Source organism: Ruditapes philippinarum, unplaced genomic scaffold, assembly GCF_026571515.1.
Source record: "Ruditapes philippinarum isolate M1 unplaced genomic scaffold, ASM2657151v2 ctg66_1_1_1_1, whole genome shotgun sequence".
Taxonomy (NCBI): Eukaryota; Metazoa; Mollusca; class Bivalvia; order Venerida; family Veneridae; genus Ruditapes; species Ruditapes philippinarum.
In genome coordinates, this window is record NW_026861363.1 from 167446 (window position 1) to 188943 (window position 21498).

General features: G+C 34.9%; 1 protein-coding gene and 1 long non-coding RNA gene across 2 annotated transcripts in view; both read left to right on the forward strand.

The window, feature by feature from the left end:
• LOC132715397 (5-oxoprolinase-like) overlaps positions 1–21498 on the forward strand; it is a gene marked incomplete at its 5' end in the record, with an annotated part of 254579 nt that overhangs the window by 166238 nt on the left and 66843 nt on the right. The window contains 2 exons of the mRNA XM_060698394.1: positions 2316–2490; positions 10429–10613. Coding sequence (XP_060554377.1) covers positions 2316–2490; positions 10429–10613 — 360 coding nt within the window. The remainder of the gene's footprint in view (positions 1–2315; positions 2491–10428; positions 10614–21498) is intronic.
• On the forward strand, positions 10643–12939 carry LOC132715396 (uncharacterized). Its single transcript, XR_009623679.1, has 2 exons — positions 10643–11500; positions 11873–12939. It is a non-coding gene; the product is annotated as an uncharacterized LOC132715396 (long non-coding RNA).

The window sequence follows — 21498 nt, forward strand, 5'->3', positions numbered from 1 at the left end:
CCCCTTTTTAAGTCTTTAAATAACATACAATCAATACTAGACAATATGTTGTGTCCGCTCTATAAATTCTATACTAATGGAAGAATTTTCTTCAAACTTTACTCAAATGTTCACCCCAACTGGGCAATGTGCAGAACTCGTCTTACCCTTGTGCCAGCTTAAAGCTGCACGCCTCCAGATGAGCAAAAAATATTTCGATAAAATCAAACCTGTGAAAAATGTACTAAGATTTTAGGAAAAGTATAAAGATTCAAAATTAAAGTAATAATTTATTTGTTTTCTTTGAGTTCCTTAACAATTATTAATTATTTCTTCCGATATGTATGATTTAAGTGATTATCCTGCCCATGCTCTGCCTTTTGCCGTCCTGTTTTTGTTTGGTGTCCTCCTGGGCTCCTTGCCACTGGCTCTTGCTGCTGGTTCTTGTGGGGGTTGCGTTCATTGAACGCCGCTTTTTCTTGTTTATCATATTTAAGAGCTTTGATGTTTGCTTTATAATATCATCCATAGGTCCTCTACCAAAGTTGTTCAAATTTTGCCCCTGGTGTCAAAATTGGCCCTGCCCAGGGGCATTGATTTTCATTATGTACACATAGTAAAAACAGAAACTTAAATGTTTTCTGAATTGAAGAAAGCTACAGCTTAGATATTTGACATAAAATGTTGTTTGGTGGACCTGTATCAAGATTGTTTGAATTAAATCCTTGGGTCAAAATTTTGCCTTGCCCAATGGGACAGTGACCTACTTTCTTGTCCTTTGATTTAGAGCCATGAAATTTGGACTATGCGCACATTTTTATTTGTAAAATTGAACTTTGATATCAGCTGGCCTAGATTTTGATGATGTGACCTACTTTTTTGTCCTTTAATGTGCAGCTTTGAAATTTAAACCATGTGCACAGATTAAGATGTAAGTGAACTTTGATATCAGCTGGCCTAGATTTTGACAAAGTGTCTTACTGTGTTGTCCTTTGATGTACAGTCATGGAATTTTGAATATGACCTTCACCACCAAATTTACTAGACTCAACTGCATTGATAGATTTCTACTCTGATCTTTTATTTGAATAACAATTTAACCACTAATCTAATAATAAGAATTAGATAGGTCAGTGATCTATGCATTATGGCAATCTTCATTTGTATAGAAACTAAAAAAAATCTGTTTCTATATTACTATTTAGTGTTGTATTAATGCGGTGGCATAGCATTTTTCTCAAATGCAATCTTGTTTTTGTTGTTTTTTGACCGCCCATTGGACTTTTTTGACCACCCAATGGACCATTTTCTAACAAAATGTTACTGTATAAGTACTTATTTTGGCGGGGGTTTATATTTGGCTATATTGGCGGTCAGGGTCAGTAGCGCCAATTCAAAACACCGCCAATTTAAAGCACCGCCATTTTAGATCATCGCCATTATTCTTTGAAAGGTAGACAACTCATGGTAAAATAGCTTTGGTTCGTCCGAGTAATCTCCCTTGATTATTTGTAATAAAAATAAACATTACAAGTAAGCTGAAAAGAATTTGTTTATTTTTAAGTCTTGGTACGAAACTCATTTAATTATATAGATATCTATATACTCTATTTATTACGAAGATGATCACACGACGAGAAACAAATCTAAATGTCATTTATTATCGAATTTAAGTAAACTAGTATTTGTTTTGTTTTCACTGTTATGTTTCATAATTTGAAATAAAACTAATGATAACTGTAATTATATAGCAATCAGTTGTGGTGACCGTGAACAATTTTTCACGCTTTAAAGACTGCAGGATAATAGGGCATACCTTTCTCTTCCATGGTCCAGTTACCACACGGTACCATATTTACACCTGTCTGATCCCAGTTAATTATAAGAATTAGCAGATGTAAAGATAGAGGTGACCAAGCATAGGTATACCGTATGCCGTAAAATAAACGAGGACAGTCAACTACTGCGTGACCGGTGTTATTTTTATTTATTTTTTTTATTCTTTATTTGTAATCGCCAATTCATGACCCCATATTTATGCCAACAAGTGTTTTAATTTGGCGGTCTAAAAGCGTTTGCGCCAATTTATGACCCCGCCAATTCAAAACACTTTAAAAAACGCCAACATTTGACACCGCAGATATAATGCGCTATACAGTAACCAATAAAAAAAAGTCATGGCCTAATTTTCGTTCATTTCTTTTGTCAAACATTTCATTTGATATTGTCCCAAAAACTAGATACTGTCCAAAAGGGTTAGCTTTGATATTTGTTTGTTATTTTATTGCTAAATTATCTTTTACAAATGTTAATAATAATAAACTCTGAACTTACAGGTGTTTTACCAGGGGGAGAAAAGCCCAGTATTTTTTGTAGCTAGCAGAGGTCATCATGCAGATATAGGAGGAATAACTCCTGGCTCAATGCCACCACATTCAAAATATCTGCATGAAGAAGGTGCTGTATTCAAATCTTTTAAACTAGTAAAAGCTGGAAAATATCAAGAGCAAGGTAAGATTATTATGCCCCCGAAGGGAGGCATATTAAAATCGCACCATCCATCTGTCTGTATGTCTATCCGTCTGTATGTCAGCACTATCGAATAGGGATAGAGGGCCATCTAAATGTAAACAGAACAAAAGAAAAAATATCTGTCATATTTTGCGGTTCGGATCGGAATATCAGTCCCGAGGTGACCCGCCCATTGGGCGGTAACGAGGCTTGCCGAGTATGTCAGATATTTTTTCTTGCATAATCTACCATATTCCATAATATTTTAAATTCTTTATCTTTATTTTCAATGAAAATTTATATCATTACAACCGTAACTACTTCATTCAACAGCGTATGAATTACAAAATCATTCATAACGGTAAAATGACGTCATCTTTATCGTGCCATTGTACAGCACGTGACTCATCTGGAACCCCCCATGCCAGATGAAATTTCCGGCATGGGTAAAACTAACGGAAACGCCAGTCTGATATGCAAGAAGAAATTTTCCTGGGATGTTCCTAGCATGAAGCTTTACTAAAATTGTTATCCCCTGCCAAAATGGCAGTGGGGTATATAGAAATAGTCTCCATCTGTCTGTCCTTCCCTTTGCCTGTCCTTTCATCCCACATTTTTGTGCAAAACGTATTTGAGGTATTAACTTGAAACTACATAGATGGATAGATCATATTGAGGAGGAGTGCAGTGCACAAGAATGATAACTCTACCCTGCATAATTAGAGCTTTTCTGATCACTTTTCGTCCGGCGTCCGTCCGTCCTCCGTCGTCCGTCCTGAACTTTTCCTTTAAATGACATCTCCTCATAAACCACCAAGCCAATTTCATCCAAACTTCACAGGAATATTCCTTTGGTTGTCACCTTTGAAAATTGTTCAAAGAATTTAATTCCATGCAGAACTCTGGTTGCCATGGCAACCAAAAGAAAAAACTTTAAATATCTTCTTCTAAAAAACCCAAAGAGCTAGAGCTTAGATATTTGGCACGAAACATCTTCTAGTGAGTGTCTACCAAGTTTGTTCAAATAAAAGCCCTGGGGTCAATATTGGCCCGCCCCAGGGGGTCATTGATTTTCCCTATATGCATATAGTAAAAACTTAAAAAATCTTCTTCTAAAGAACCCCAAGAGCTAGAGCTAAGATATTTAGCATAAAACATCTTCTAATGGGTGTCTACAAACTTTGTTCAAATAAAAGCCCTGGGGTCAAAATTGGCCCCGCCCCAGGGGGTCATTGATTTTCCCTATATGCATATAGTAAAAACTTAAAAGACTTCTTTTAAAGAACCCAAAGAGCTAGAGCTAAGATATGTGGCATGAAACATGTTCTAATGGATGTCTACCAAGTTTGTTCAAATAAAAGCCCTGGGGTCAAAATTGGCCCCGCCCCGGGGGTCATTGATTTTCCTTTTATACGTATGGCAAAAACTTAAAAAATCTTTTTTGAAAAGAAACCAAATAGCTAAGGGTTAGATACTAAGCATGAAACATCTTCTAGTGAGTGTTTACCAAGTTTGTTCAAATTAAAGCCCTGGGGTCAAAATTGGCCCGCCCGGGGGTCATTCATTTTTCTTATATGTGTATAACAAAAACTTAAAAAATCTTCTTTGAAAAAACTCAAATAGCTAGAGTTTAGATATTAAGCATGAAGCATCTTCTAGTGAGTGTCTACAAAGTTTGTTCAAATAAAAGCCCTGGGGTCAAAATTGGCCCCGCCCCGGGGGACATTGATTTTCCTTATATCATACAGTGTATAGCAAAAACTTTAAAATCTTTTTTGAAAAAACCCAAATAGCTAGAGTTTAGATATTAAGCATGAAACATTTGCTAGTAAGTGTCTACAAAGATTGTTCAAATAAAAACCCTGGCTGCCCCAGGTGTGTCCTTGTTTTTAACTATATGTGTTAAGAAAAAACTTGAAAAAATCTTCTTTTAAAAAATCCAACGAGCTAGACCTTAGATGTTTAGCATGAAACATCTTCTAATGGGTGTCTACCAAGTTTGTTCAAATAAAAGCCCTGGGGTTTAAACTGGCCTGCTCCGGGGGCCTATATACAGGTGAGCGACTTCAGGACCATCATGGCCCTATTGTTTTTAGCTCACCTGAGCACAAAGTGCTCAAGGGTGAGCTTTTGTCATCACTCGTCGTGCGTTGTGCGTCGTGCGTCCTTCAAAAAATGGCGTCAAACTTTTCAAACAACATCTCCTCCTAAACCACATGGCCAATTGCAACCAAACTTTACAGAAATGATCCTTAGGTGGACCCCTTTCAAAATTGTTCAAAAAATTAAATTCCATTAAAAACTCTGGTTGCCATGGCAACCAATAGGAAAAACTTAAAAAATCTTCTTAAAAAAACCCCTAAGAGCTTAGATATTTGGCATGAAACATCTTCTAATGAGTGTCTACCAAGTTTGTTCAAATCAAAGCCCTGGGGTCAAAATTGGCCACACCCCAGGAGGTCATTGATTTTCCCTATATGCATATAGTGAAAACTTAAAAAATCTTCTTTTAAAGAACTCAAAGAGCTAGAGCTAAGATATTTAGCATGAAACATGTTCTAATGAGTGTCTACCAATTTTGTTCAAATAAAAGCCCTAGGGTCAAAATTGACCCCGCCCCAGGGGGTCATTGATTTTCCCTATATGCATATAGTAAAAACTTAAAAAATCTTCTTTTAAAAAACCCAATGAGCTAGATCTTAGATGTTTAGCATGAAATATCTTCTTATTGGTGTCTACCAAGTTTGTTCAAATAAAAGCCCCTGGATTAAAATTGGCCCTGATTGGGGGGGGGGAGTAGATCATTGGTTTTCATTATATGTGTGTAGTAAAAACTTAACATTGTGAAACAGCTTCTAATGGGTGTCTTCCAAGTTTGTTCAAATAAAAGCCGTGGGGTTTAAACTGGCCCCGAAAAATTTCGGGGGAGCATATAGTTGGCGCCTTGTCCCTCCGTCCGTCTGTCCGTCCGTTTTCTTGTCCGGGGCATAACTTGAAAACCCTTGGAGATAATTTGTTTAAACTTCATACAGTGGTAGAGTGCATTGAGGGGGAGTGCAGTGTCAAAGAACCATAACTCTATTTTGCCTGGTTTTTGAATTATCTCCCCTTAAAGAAAAATCTTGTCCGGGGCATAACTCTAAAACTATAAGAGATATCAACATGAAACTTTGTAGGTGAATAGATCTCAATGGGTAGATGTGCAGTGCATAAGAACAATAACTCTTTTTGTCCTAATTTTGGAGTTATTGCCCTTTGTTAATTTCAACACTTTGAACTTTGTCCAGAACAGAACTCTAAAACTATAAGAGATATCAAGATGAAACATTGTAGGTAGATAGATCTCATTGAGTAGAAGTGCAGTGCAAAAGAACCATAACTCTGTTAAGCCTCATTTTTGAATTATCTCCCCTTATAGAAAAATCTTGTCCGGGGCATAACTCTAAAACTATAAGAGATATCAACATGAAACTTTGTAGGTGAATAGATCTCAATGGGTAGATGTTCAGTGCATAAGAACAATAACTCTTTTCGTCCTTATTTTGGAGTTATTGCCCTTTGTTAATTTCAACACTTTGAACTTTGTCAGGAACATATTTCTAAAACTATAAGAGATATCAAGATGAAACAATTGTAGGTAGATAGATCTCATTGAGTAGAAGTGCAGTGCAAAAGAACCATAACTCTGTTAAGCCTCATTTTTAAATTATCTCCCCTTATAGAAAAATCTTGTCCGGGGCATATTTCTAAAACTATAAGAGACATCAACATGAAACTTTGTAGGTGAATAGATCTCAATGGGTAGATGTGCAGTGCATAAGAACAATAACTCTTTTCGTCCTAATTTTGGAGTTATTGCCCTTTGTTAATTTTAACACTGAACTTTGTCCGGAACATATTTCTAAAATTATAAGAGATATCAAGATGAAACATTGTAGGTAGATAGATCTCATTGAGTAGAAGTGCAGTGCCAAAAAACCATAACTCTGTTAAGCCTCATTTTTGAATTATCTCCCCTTTTAGAAAAATCTTGTACTGGACATAGCTGTATAACTATAAGAGATATCAACATGAAACTTTGTAGGTAGATGTATCACAATGGGTAGATGTGCAGTGCACAAGAATCATAACTCTGCCTTGCCTAATTCTGGAGTTATTGCCATTTGTTTATTTTTACTTTTTGAAGTTGTCCGGAACATAACTCGGAAACCATAAGAGATATCAACAAGAAACTTTTTAAGTTGATAGATAACAGTGATTAGAAGTGCAGTGGAAAGAACAGTAACTCTGCCTTTCCTAATTTTGGAATTATTGCACTTTGAACTTTTTCCAGGGACATAACTCTGAAACTACAAGAGGTGTACTTTCCTGTGTCCAAAACCTATTCGGGGAGCATCACCAGGCTCAAACCGGGCTCTTGTTTAGTTAGTGCCCTTTGTTATTTTTCATGCTTAGTTTTTGTCCAGACAGTAACTCATTAAGTATTTACTATAAAAGATATTCACTTGAAACTCAAAATATAACTTGGTGGGTACTGTGAGAAGTGGAGTGAGCAATAACTGTACAAGAGATTGACTTGATAAAAGTAAATAATAACATTATCTCTCTTTTGGATCTTTATCTTTTTTTCATAAATATATAGAAATGGTGTACTTTTTAGGAGTTTTTTAAGCTAATCTGAGGAAAGGTTGTTTTGATGATTTCTTGCTCAGCTTTGAAATGGGTCTCCCATGGTCAAAATCTAGTTCACACTGACAAAAAATGGAAGATATTGTTCTCACTCTAAAGGTTACATTTTAAGCCCAAATATCCTGAAAATTTGTCAGAAAGGTTGTTTTGATGATTTCTAATCGTCATTTTATGCCGGTCGGACTCTACAAGACAGAGTTATGGCACTTTATTATTTGTGCAATAATGCATAATAATTAGAGCAATAATTGTTTCCGTGCTATTTCTCTGCAACTTGTTACTGGATTTGAAGAAAACTTTGTGGAAACAATCAATACCAATAGGAGTTGCGCATATAGTCATCTTGTTCAGGTCTGGCCCTTTAAGATAGAGTTATGGCTCTTGATTAGTTATGCAGTGTGCATTATAGAGCAATATTCGTTTCCGTGTTATTTCTCTGCAACTACTGGATGGAATTCAACGAAACTATGGGAATTATAAATACCAAGACGAGTTGCCCATATCATCACCTTGTACAGGATAATGCCAAAATATATATAAAGCATATATAAGGGGTCGCTAAGGCAGTCTCGACTGTATATATATGTATATATATAACCTTGTGTCTTCAGTTGTTATGTAGTAATAACCAGTACTTGGTGGGTGATATAAATTAAACAAATTTGCTTGTTATCACTCTAGACGTTACATTTTTAGCCCAAATATCCTAGTAATTGGTCAGAAAAGTTGTTTGTATGTTTTCTAGTTCAGGCTTGAATATGGGTCGTCTGAGATCAAAAAAAGGTCACAGCACAGAAAACCATATATGGAAAACCTTTATTAACATTTGCACTAATCTACAGTTGAGTTCACACTAAACTCCCCACCCTTGTGCTAGAGCTGAACTAGAAGTGCACACCGTGTGCACTTCTAATGCACTAGACCATATGACCAGGCTGGCCAGGGAAGGTGACACCTAAATGGTTTATTTGATAATTGCATATCAAGTGACAGGGGGCATCCATTGTTAAGTTGCTGTAAGAAAAAAAACTTTGGGAATATATATGGCCTATTCATGAATATAAATAAGTAAATTTTAAAATCAGCAGTTTTAACCTTTTAGCTCACCTGAGCTTTTCACAATTACAAAATGCCATGACTTTGTCAAACTATATAACTTGTGTTTACAATTTTTTTGGCAATTTTTCTGTCCATAACTGAGTGAATGGGTAAACATTTTTTTGAAATATTGCTACTGACAAGAATCAGGGGGCATTTGTGTTTAACAAACACGTTTTATTTATTTATTGTAATCATATTTTACAGAGTGGACAAAACCCCACCACTTCAGTTTGATAGAGTGGACAAAACCCCACACTTACAAATTATTGGGCAAGATTTGATGAATTAAAATATATATAATATACACATTTTTTTTCACATTTCATTTTTTAATTTCAATATAACATGTGTGAAGAATATAAGAATGAACAATTTTATTAACAATGCATGTACATGTTGCATGTGCAATATGCAAAAAAGGTGTTACAAACCGTACACAAAAAACTTAATCCAAATGCCCGAAGAACAAAACAGATTATTTATTGATTGCAAAAAAGGTGTTACAAACTGTACACAAAAAACATCCAAATCCCTTAAGAACAAAACATGATAATTATAGCATATAGCATTTATTTCAATAGCAATATAATACAATGAATGAGATTTTACAAACAATTTACAAACTGTTAAATCAACATCAAAGAGTAGTCATTTATTTGAGACTGTGCCACATTTATGACCTTGAATTATCCATTATTATTAGTTTCTTCAAATTCATTTCTTCAATTTATTTATATAAAAAATAAACTACTTACAATTAATCAAGAATATAGCACATTTTCATCAATTAATGATAAAAAATAGCACATTTTGTATAGCACATTTCTAGTTTATTCAGTTGAGTCTATTTTCCTTCATTGTACTTAGTTAAAGCGGATACAGTGGCCGATAGCCTGAAGAAACTCAGGTTACACAGTCTTCTCCTTATTGATGAGTTGTTCACACATTCTTTTGAGTTTCTGCTGATGCACAATTGTTTGTTTTTTTTACAAGATTCAAAGATTTTCAAGAAAGTTTTGTCCACTCTGTAGAACTGAAGTGGTTGGGTTTTGTCCACTCTGTAAAATTTAGTGGTGGGGTTTTGTCCACTCTGTAAAATTTATTGGTGGGGTTTTGTCCACTATAAAATTTTGAGTGGTGGGGTTTTAACTGGTGGGGTTTCGTCCATCTTCCGATAAATATAAGTAGGCAATGTAGGGAATTCTGTATTCTCTGTGTGTTGGTGCAAATAAATTTCACTACAAGTAGTACAAAAAGAAAAAAGAAATCTTAAATATTTTTGCAGTTTATAATAAACTTATAAAAATAATCATATAGCATAATTATGTTGCAATGCATGAAAAATAGAAAAAAGATTGGTGTTGTCTCAAAAATGGAATTGAAAGGTTTTTCTAATCTTTTTGTTAGCTCGACAAGAATAAGTAGAGCTATTGTGGTCACCCGAGCGTCGCACTTATGTTAAAGTTTTTGTAATACCTCAAATATTTTCAAAGTCCATTGACATATGGCTTTTAAACTTCGCACACTTGTTCACCATCATGACCCCAACATGTAGACAGGAGGAGGTAATTCTATCAAGCATTTTGACAGAATTATGCCCCTTTTTCGACTTAGAATTTACGTTTAAGTTTTTGTAATACCTCAAATACTTTCAAAGTCCATTGGCTTTGAATTTTTGCAGATATGAATGTTATGATATCAGTTTAAGTTTATGGCATTAATATCTGCCTTTTATTCATTGCTAACAATTGAGAGCCTCAATAATTAGGTGAGTGATATAAGGGTCATCATGGCCATTGTTTAACATACTTTGAATATTAGTTAAGGGTTTATAATTTTACCCATAAAATATTCACCTTGCCTCCATAATTGTCTGTAAAATTTAATGCATTTGAAACATTGTAATATATAATATACATTTTTGCAGATAGATCTATACAAAAATACTCATAAAGAATGTGAATTTATAAACTTTGAAATTTCAGAAACACCTAGAACACTATTGTAATATATTTTCTAATATATTCTTAATAAAACAAAAACATAAAATAAAAGAAAAAAAATTTAAACTATTATTTCCCTTGATAGTTTAATGTAATTGTAATGTAGTTATATAGTTAATCTTACTTAATGATATCTGTATTATAGCTGTTACAGAAGCACTGAATGCCCCATCACAGTTCCCAGGCAGCAGTGGTACCCGTAACCTACACGATAACCTCAGTGACCTCAAGGCTCAAGTTGCTGCAAATCAAAAAGGCATCAACCTGATCAAAGGTCTTATAGATGAGTATGGCTTAGATGTTGTCCAAGCTTACATGGCACATATACAAGTATTATTATATTAATATTAACTATTGTAGTCTTTTGTTTTCATAGTGATTATGTTGTTTTCATAGTTATTATGTGTTATTGTGATGGACGCGCCCTTTATTATGCCACCGCAGCATCTGCGATAGTGTGTGTGGGTGTGTGTGTTTGTGTGTTATATAGATTATATAGTGACCTTAAAAAATCTTATTGTGAAAAACCACTAGTCCAATTTCAACCAAACTTGGCAGGATTGATCCTTGGGTGAAGGGCTTCCAAAGTTGTTCAAAGAATTTTATTCCGTGCAGAAATCTGGTTGCCATGGCAACCAAAAGGAATTATAAGAATAAATTTAAAAAATCTTCTTGTAAAGACCCAAAAGGCCTAGAGCTTAAATATTTTGCTTAAGGAAAAGGGTGTGTGTGCATTCCTCATTAATTAGCGTGTGCACATTGCTTGATAATGCTTGATATATATTTTAAAATAAATTTGTCCATCTCAGACCCGTTTGTATAGGAATCAAAACAATTACAATACGGAGATTGCCAATGAAAAATTGAGCTGGAATATACAAGATCAGATTTGATTGGTCGTCGTTTTTTACCAGCCAATGAAATCGTTTGTTGCATAGTCATTTGATGTCAAAATACATGTACAAATACAATGACAACAACAGTGAAGTGTTTACCGCCTGGTCTGAAAAAGGGTGCAAAAAACAAATGGAGGTGGGAGTGGTTAGCGGAAAAGGACTCTAAATGTGAAAAATGGGATGCTTGGTTGAAGAAACCAAATGCAATGGGCTTTTGTGAAGTCTGTTCCAAAACGATCAACTAGACAAATCGAACAGAAAAAGGTGCTTCTTAATCACGATGAGCTGAAGATGAGGACCACTAAAAGAATCTTAGACCAAGTAAGATCATTTTCTCTTTGTAGTAAGTAACGAAAAGAGGTTTAGATGTGCATTGTGTAGTTAATAAACAATTCACATTACCCCACCCTCTTTTTCTTCTGTCTTCCCCCAACTTTCATGTGGTCTGGGCAAGGGTTGGGGGTTGAATTAAAAAATGGCCTTGTGCAGGGGAACCTATGCCCAAATTTTTAATAGGTCTGGAGATTTTTTTCCAGCTTGATATTATTTTAAGGATTAGAACACGATTTTCTTTATCTATGTTTTTTTTAGTTTGATTATCTCCTTGTTTCCAAACTAAATTGACAATTTATGCGTGTGATATTTTATTTGATATGTTTCATACATCTTTTATTTGAAAATTGTCGTTTTCAGGTACTGCCAGGCTCATCAAAAGCTGTGGACAAAAAGATTGAAAGTATGCAAGACCGCATTGCCAAACAAAGAGCAATCATAACTGCCTTTCTTAGTGAACGTTGACTGCCATTTTCCATAGCAGGCAATCTCTAACATCTTGCCAAACGTTTAGCTGAAGACAAGTCTGCTCTTGAAAAAACTACTCTTTCTCCAACCAGTGCAATGTACATAACAACACATGGTGTAGCCAAATCTGTTAAGGATGGAGTGAAGTCAAAAGTGAAAGATAAGTTAATATCTTTGAATATGGATGAGGCAACTAACAAAAAACAATAACAAAGTAATCTTTCAGTACTTTGATGATGAAACTAGTCAAGTAGTAATGGATCATTTAGGATTGAAAATTCAAAATGTTTCCACATCTGAAGAAATTGTCAAGTCAGTTGAAAGTGTGCTACATTAACAAGTGGAAGACAATGGAAAAGGATTAAATTTAAGATATGAAATTGAAAGTAAAAGAATGAACATAATTTGTTATGTGGAATGTGTATATATTGCTTAAATAGTATTACTCAGTGAATTTGTGTAAATTTTAACATATCAGATTAATTACATCTGAAGATATATAAAGCACTTGAGTATGTATCTGAACCTTTTTTGAACTTTTAAATTCACTAAATTGCAAAAGCTTCTGAGGGCCTCCAGCCCCCTGAACCCCTAGCCAGGGCGTTGCCATGGTTCCACCGGGGGCCCTAGCGGCCCCCTGACCCCCAACTTTTTCTTTCAGTATTTTCAGTTTCTGTAACTTTTACCCCTGCATGTACACATGTGTTTATCACCTCAATAAATGTAAGTGAAAATGGAACAATAATTATGGTAATTATCCATGGTGCTAGAAATACTTAATTATCTTTATCATGTTAACTAAGCAAGAAGCTTATAATTGCCTAACCTTACAATAGTTATCAATTTAAACTTGAAAATCTACTCTAAATGACTTCCCAAACAGTAATTTCTGAAAACATGAAAATGATTCGTGTAGAAAAATAACACAAGAAAAAACTGATTTGACTTATGAAAATTTTTGGCCAAACAGTCTGCCACGTGAAATTCTGACCTTCCTGAGATCCCTGCTGTTTGTTTTTTTTTTAATAACATTTTACATGATTTTATTTTATGATTAAACCTGTGTATAGAGCCACTCATGTGAACAGGAAGAAGTTTTTGTAGAAAGGGATGTCCAAATATGATAAACCATAGATGCTTGGGGGTTAGATCCTGTCCCCAACATGATACCCCTGAGTAAACACCTTTATCAAAAATTATTTTAATATCTAAACACTAATGGGATATCTGGTACACTTATAATACTGGTTTTAGAAAAATTTTACATAATCATATGCAAAAAAAATACTGTTTACCATCATGTATTGAGACTTAATTCCGGGCAGGCAGGCGAATTGGTTGGACCATTTAACGTGGGGGGGCATTTAGATTTACCCTTGTCCGTCCGTCCGTTCACTTTTGTGTCGCACGTAACTCAAAAAGTATTTGACCTAGAGTCATGAAACTTTACAGGAATGTTGCTCAGCATGTGTAGTTGTGCACCTGGGTATTTTTGTATGGATATTTTTAGTATTTTCAGAGTTATTGCCCTTGACTTAGTAAAATTTTGCAATTTTCAACTTGTGTCGCATGTAACTCAAAAAGTATTTGACCTAGAGTCATGAAACTTTACAGGAATGTTGATCAGCATGTGTAGTTGTGCACCTGGGTATTTTCGTTTGGATATTATTATTATTTTCAGAGTTATTGCCCTTGACTTAGTAAAATTTTGTAATTTTCAACATGAGTCGCATGTAACTCAAAAAGTATTTGACCTAGAGTCATGTAACTTTACAGGAATGTTGATCAGCATGTGCAGTTGTGCACTTGGGTATTTTCGTCTGGATTTATTTAGTATTTTTAGAGTTATTGCCCTTCACTTAGAAAATTTTTGCAATTTTCAACTTGTGTCGCAAGTTACTCAAAAAGGATTTGACATATTCATTAAACCTTACGGGCAGGTTGCTCAGCATATTTAGATTTGCACCTGGGGTTTCGTTTGTGGATTTATCCAGTATTTGTAGAGTTATATCCCTTGACTTATCTAAAAGATTGACAGAACAGTGGCAAGGTGGGGGCACCCGTGTCCTATGGACACATTTCTAGTTGGTAACATTTTTCTCAGCAACTACTCTAGAGAACCTCATAATATTTAGTATACAGCATTAACACATTGTCCCATACCATGGGATTCGATTTCAGGTCTGTCACTCATCCACTTCATGTTAACTGACTTAGTTAAATTCATAATAATGGTCAATGGTAGGAATTTTTCCTAACGATTTTCTCAGCAACTACTTATCACAGCCTCTTGATATTTGGTATGCAGCATCAACATGTAGTCACATACAATGGGATATGATTTCAGGTATGTGGCTCATCCACTTCCCGTTTGATGACTTAGTTGAATTTTTGGCATTAATTGTAAATGGAAGGAAATTTCCGTAACAGTTTTCTCAGCAACTACATAACACAGTCTCTTGATATTTGGTAATGTGACTGCATTAATATGTGGTCCCAAGTTCAGGTCTATCGCTTCCTGTTTACCGACTTAGTAAAATGTTTGACATTACTGGTCAATGGTAGTACATTTTTGTAACATCACAGCCTCATGAGTCATGTTATTTGGTAAACAAATGCAACCCGGCCATTTTTGTCTTTGACCCATTTTTATTGAAGTATTATCCAAATTTGTACTTCGCCTATGTTAATTATGATGTCATTGTTAAAATTTTCATGATGTAAACACACTACAGGGAGTGTATTTTTTAGCAACCTATACTTTAAAGAAAAGAAAAAAGAGGTATTTCTATACACTTGATTGCATCCCTCTTGCTCAAAAATACTTTACATTTGACACTAACTAAATAACATTAAAGTATTTTATAAACATGTTGCTTGTTTTAAATAAGAAAAATCCAGTTAAGATCTATTCCTTAAGGTGAGCGATATAGGGCCATCATGGCCCTCTTGTCATTGATTTACATATAGTAAAAAATTAAAAAATCTTCTTGTCTTAAGGTACAAGGCTTAGAGCTTTGATATTTGGTATATAATATCATCAATGCGTCCTCTACTAAAGTTGTTTTAATCATGCCCCTAGTGTTAAAATTGCCCTGCCCCAGAGGCGATAATTTTCCTTATATGTATAAAGTAAAAACTTGAAAAATCTTCTTCTCTGAATTGACAAAGGCTAGAGGTTAAATATATGGCATGAGACTTTGCGAAGTGAACCTTTACCAAGATTGTTCAAATTATAGCCCTGGGGTCAAAATTGGTTCCGCCCCGGGGGTCATTGATTTTCATTATGGACATATAGTAAAAAAAAAAAAAAATATTTTGTCTGAAGGTACAAGGCATAGAGTTTTGATGTTTGCTATATAATATCATCTATAGGTCCTCTAGTTGTTCAAATTTTTCCCCTGGTGTCAAAATTGGCCCTGCCCGGGGCAGTGATTCTGATTATGTACACATAGTAAAAACAGAAAATAAAAGAAATGTTTCTGAATGGGAGAAAGCTACAGCTTAGATATTTGACTTGAAATGTTGTTTGGTGGACCTGTATCAAGATTGTTTTGAATTAAACCCTTGGGTCAAAATTTTGCCTTGCCCAATGGGACAGTGACCAACTTTCTTGTCCTTTGATGTACAGCAATGAAGTTTTGACCATGTGCACAGTTTTAGTTGTAAAATTGAACTTTGATATCAGGTGACCAAATTTTGATGATGTGACCTACTTTCTTGTCCTTTGATGTACAGCTATGAAATTTGAACCATGTGCACAGATTAAGATGTAAAGTGAACTTTGATATCAGCTGACATAGATTTTGACAAAGTGTCTTACTGTGTTGTCCTTTGATGTAGTCATGAAATTTAGGCTGTGTGAAATATGACATTCACCACCAAATTCACTAGACTCAAGTGCATTGATATATTCCTACTCTGATCTTTTATTGAGTTAACAATAGATTTAACCAGTAATCTGATAATAAGAATAAGATAGGTCAGGGATCTATGCATTATGACAATCTTCAATTGTATAGAAACAAAAAAAAATCTGTTCCTACACTACTATTTAGTGTTGTATTAATGCTGTGGCATAGCATTTTCTCAAATGCAATCTTGTTTTCTTTTTGTTCCAGTTTAATTGCAAAGAACATTTATCTGACTGATAAAATAAAAAATGAATATCATATATATGAGAAAACATCATAATTAGGGTTGGACACCGGTTCCTAGTATTGGTTCTGTGTATCCCGAATAGTAACTTCGTAAATTACTGTTAAATACCATACTGTTTTTGATACTTTTGTTATTTTGTAAAAAAAAAGTTTATATGACGAAAAAATAAATAAAAACAGCCTACAAACACTTAAAATCTATGAACTACTATTATAATGTGGCCTGTACGGCTTTTGCAGCAAAGGTGAAGTTTGTGGCGCGGTAATATTTTTATAGAAGTATTATGCTGCTAACGTACAAAATGATAATATTTTTGAAATCACCTTGAAAGTTTATTGTACCCCCACAAACGAAGTTTAGGTGGATATATATAGGAGTCAGCTTATCAGTCCGTCTGTCCACATCATGGTTTCCGACGATATCTAGAGTTTGGAATGATGTATTGTAATCAGACTTGGTGTATAGCAACCTTATGTGGAAACTCCGGTTGGTACTGTTTTTGGACCCCCTTGGGTAAAGGTCAAGTTCACCGTTAAAAATAGAACAATGGATTGCGGACAATAACGGAGTTAGGAATGAGATTTTGTAATCCAACTTTGTGTTTAGCAAGCTTTTATGAAGACTCTGGTTTGTATTGTATTTGGACCCCCTGGGGTCAAGGTCAAGGTCACCATTACTAAAAATAGAAAGAATAGTTTCTGGACAATAACTAGAGTAAGGAATGAGATTTTGTAATCTAACTTGGTGTATAGCAAGCTTATATGAAGACCCCACTTGGGTTTGCATTTGGACCCCCTGGGGTCAAGGTCACAGTTACTAAAAATAGAAAAATGGTTTCCAGACAATAACTTGAGTTAGGAATGAGATTTTGTAATCAAACTTGGTGTATAGCAAGCTTATATTAAGACCCCAGTTGGGATTGAAATTAATTGAAATAATTCTAATTGTACACAGTTGATACTTTATTTACTAAAGGTTGAGTTCAAATTTTACTTCAGACCACTTATTTCTCAAATAGTCAAAGTTGCTGGTGGGGGTATTAATCGTTCTAGTTTGAACTGTTTTTGTAAGAAGTTGTCAAAGAAATAACAAGATGATAAATCAAATACTTGTGTAATCAATGGCACATTGCACACAGTCCTGCTAGACATATGGCACACGACTTTTGCAGTAATGAGAGCAAATCCAACATATCATAATTGATAATCCAAACAATGCTTTTTAAAAGTACTTAAATCCTTTTTAGCTCACCTAAGGACAATGTCCTCAAGGTATGCTTTTGTGATGGCACATTGTCCATCATCCGTCTGTCCATGCATCAACAATTTCTTTAAACAACTTCTCCTTAGTCCAAGAAATCTGTGCAAAAAATAAGGATGAATTGTGCACCTCTTGTGAAAAGCATGAAACTGGCACACTTGTTAGTTGATAAAATCCTTTTGATTCAAGCCTGGGATCTGAATCCAATATGGCCACCAAAATCCAAAATGGCTGCCACATAATAAAATTTTATAAAAATGCTACTTAAGCATTTTTTAAAGAAATTTCTACTGAAATATTTTTGACCTATAATGTCAAATATCATTTTTATGCCATAAATAACTCCATTTTGTCATATCCCATGTACATTGTATATTTTGTGGCCATCTTGGATTTTGGCAGCCATATTGGATTTGTAAAATGTGGATCCCTGGCTGAAATAAATCTAAATACTCTTTCCTATGGTGGGCTCGTTGCATTATCAATAGCGATAACGCATCCTATATCGTTACCACCTTTTCGTCTTGTCAATAAGTGACAACACAACAAAGCGCGAAACAGCAAGTTGTTGCGCTCTAGTCTTGTCGTCCCGTCTCTAGTGAAGCACACCAAACAGTGCGTTGTTGTGCGGCGTGTTGTCGCCCTGTTGCTTGGCTTATAAGCCAATCCTTTGATTTGAACCGAGCAACAGTGTGACATCGCGAGAACAGCTGTCAGACAGGACGACAAGACAAAAGTCTGACAATGCGCTGTTTGGCGCTTTGACCTGTTGTTGCTGGAGCCAACACTATGCACAAAAGCGTTCCAAATCAGCCACCATACTTTCCTGTCAACATGCCAAGTTTTATGCTGTTCACAGAAGGTGTACAATAATGTCACTGATTTCTTGGACTATCCTAAACCACTTTTTTGAAATTTTGCAGAGATGTTTCTTGCCATGGCAACCAAAAGTTTTATTTACAAAATATCTTAAAAAACACGAGGCTTATAGTTTTGATATTTGGTATGTAACATCATCTAGTGGTTCTCTACAAAGACTGTTCAAATTATGCCCCTAGGTTCAAAATTGGACCTGCAAGGGGGCTCAACACTTTTATAGAAAGTGGCAGCTGAACCGGGGGGTTGAATATGCCCCAATATTCTATAAACTGCAGGAACAGGTCAAAGATAACTGTTTTCAGATGCATCTGGAAAAGGCTGGTGGGCATATTATCAGAATGATGGCAGAAAGGCGGGAGGGATGTGGTCTCTCAAAGAAAAAACATTTCATACACCTAAGAACTCAGAGCTTGTCAATTAACTTAACTGTCTTTCTGCCAATCCACTTATGGTCAATATGTTAAGATCTTAATAAACTACACCACCAGTTGTGCCTATATCAATAAATTTTTGGGGAAGAAAACAGAACTCAATAACCTAGCTAGGGACATTTGGTTCTGGTGCTTAGACAGAAAAATCTACCCCAAAGTTGCGCATATTCCCGGAGGCTGACAAGGAATTGCGGGTTTGTAATGATGACTTAGAATGTTCACTTTGCTCAAATGTTTTTACAAAGATTACAGATATTTAACCAGGGTTGTCTGTTGACTTGTTTGCCTAAAGGTTAAATTACAAATTACAGAAATTTGTCACCAGCCATCCTGAGCCAAAAGCTGGTCTAACTCTGGCTCGGAAAAACTCGAGAAGGACCACTGACTATCTTCATCAATTAAGAAATGGTCCTCGTCACTCATATTGCACTACAGCAGTTTGAGCTTTGCTCGTTTTTTAAACAACCGTAACACTGTAACAAAATAAAATTTTCGCCCACAAAATATTAGGGAATAAAACACCTTAATACGGTATAAATGAACTATTTCAAGGAAATAAAACCGTAACACGGCAAAGAGCTATTCAAAAGAATATCAACAGCTATTAAAATATGCAGAAAAATCTTGAAAATAAGAAAAATTTACCAGCGGCAAGAAAAAACCAACTTGCTCTCTGAAAGCGTTCAGATAACTATGATCAGGTTTGGATAATAGCCGTTGTTCCATGACTTAAGTCCAGTATTTTACGTTTTTTTAAAGAACGTGCTCATTTGTAGGGTGTTAGGATAACACATGCTATACATGTATATACTTACGAGGCTGAAGGCGTATAAAAAATAAAACATTTAAGTTTTCTTTTATAAAACTACAAATTGCCCAGAGCTTAGATAGAGTCGAGTCGGCTAATTCCGTACGGCAGGCTTATTTCGTACGCTGACTTTTTTGACCCTCTTCGGTCAATAATGTTGTTTACTCGGTGTTTCGGCGACGTATATTATCATGAAGAGTCGCTTTAGTAATAAACGAGCGTTTAACTATCGTGATTTATATGCCTACGTCACCAAAAAATTTGATTGGTTGAGGCACTCATTGGCGCGAAAATTTAACCGCTTTCAGTCTCCACGGCTTCGACTCAAGGGCGAATTTTTCACTGTTGTGTAAACGAGTTATCCCGCTTTCTTCAACATCAAACATCATTATAAGGTTGGAAAATTTCATACGTCATTATCATTTCTTTCAGAAAATTAAACTGTTACGACGATAAAAATAAGATATTTGTCATAAAAAGAGAAATAAAAAGTGTACGAAATTACCCTCATGATTAATTTTAGCTGAAAGCCCAAGCGTATAATTCCGTACACATGTAATTTGGATTTTGTAGCCATAAACAACCGAATGCAGAGTTGAATTATATTTAGAACCTGTTTTATTATTATTATTTTTTTACATTAAATTTCTTAATCTGTATTCTTACGTTTTCCTAATATTTTTTTTTATTTCAGACAGATGGATAGATCTAGATCTAGTTTTACGGTTCCAAAAATGTTGTTTCGCCGAGAAATAGGCACTAATGTCTCCCTGATATCATTTATTGAGACTGTCTTGGAAGATTTGTATCTTAATGAGATATTGTATGACCATTATCTAATATTTCAAGCTTATACAGAACTTCTAAAACTATGCAGAAAAAGTATCAGCAATAAAATTATTATTGCTGCTATGTACTCGGACATGTACGCCGAAGAGCGTAGTATTGTCACTCTTTGCAGACGGGTCGGATGGAAGATTGAAAACTGGGAGTTGCTGAGATTAAGTGATGAAATTCGAAAGGACACACTTTAAAATTTATGTTAATATTTGCTAAAATTAAATATCAGTCTCTATTTTGTTTGTCTTTTTTTCACTTCACAGCCTATGATGCCAAAATACTCAAAAAAAGATCTGCTTGATGCAGTTAATGCGGTGAGAAATGGGAACCTTACATATAGGAAAGCATCAGTCAAATATAATGTACCCGTAATGACCATCCAAAATCGTGTGAGTGGTCAAGTTGATGACCACTCACACGCTGGCAGACCTACTGTAATACCTGAGGAGATAGAAAGGGAGTTAGTCGAGCAAATTAAAAGAGCTGGAAACATGGTTTGTGAAAAGTTAACCCCGATGTTGTACTGTTATATTTAATTTCGGTTATAGATCTAATTATGTTGAAGGCATTGTTGAATTTTTATTTGTTTTCCACTTTGGTAACGTTAAACTATTTGTTAATGTTACTTTTCATGGGTAAACCAAAATGAATAAAATTTTATTTCCGCTCAAGTATTATTTAATTTTGTCTAAAAATAGACATTAAATATTATAAACGAAAAGTGCGTTAGCTAGCTATTGCATATTGTACTTTTAAAAGGCTATTAATATTGAAAAGTTAAGTGAAAATATATAAACTTCGATCCATTAAGTATAGGTTTAATTTTATTAGATTCAGTTGGTCACGCAGCTGCAATTGGTCAGGCGCGACACAGCCGCGCGAGCATTTTTTTGTTGTAAATAAGTACTAATAAATTTTAACCAGCTTAGTGTTTTAATTTATAAACAGTCGATTTATTTAATAATTTTCCGATTTTAGTAAATGTGTTACGATTCCTTTGAAATACTGCAATTATATTTAACACAAAAAACAGTGTGTAGTTTCAAACACTAAATTGGTAAAATAGCTCTATAACATAAACATTCTTTAAACTTTAAAAAATTACTTCCTAGGGGTTTGGCATTACCAGACGGATGCTT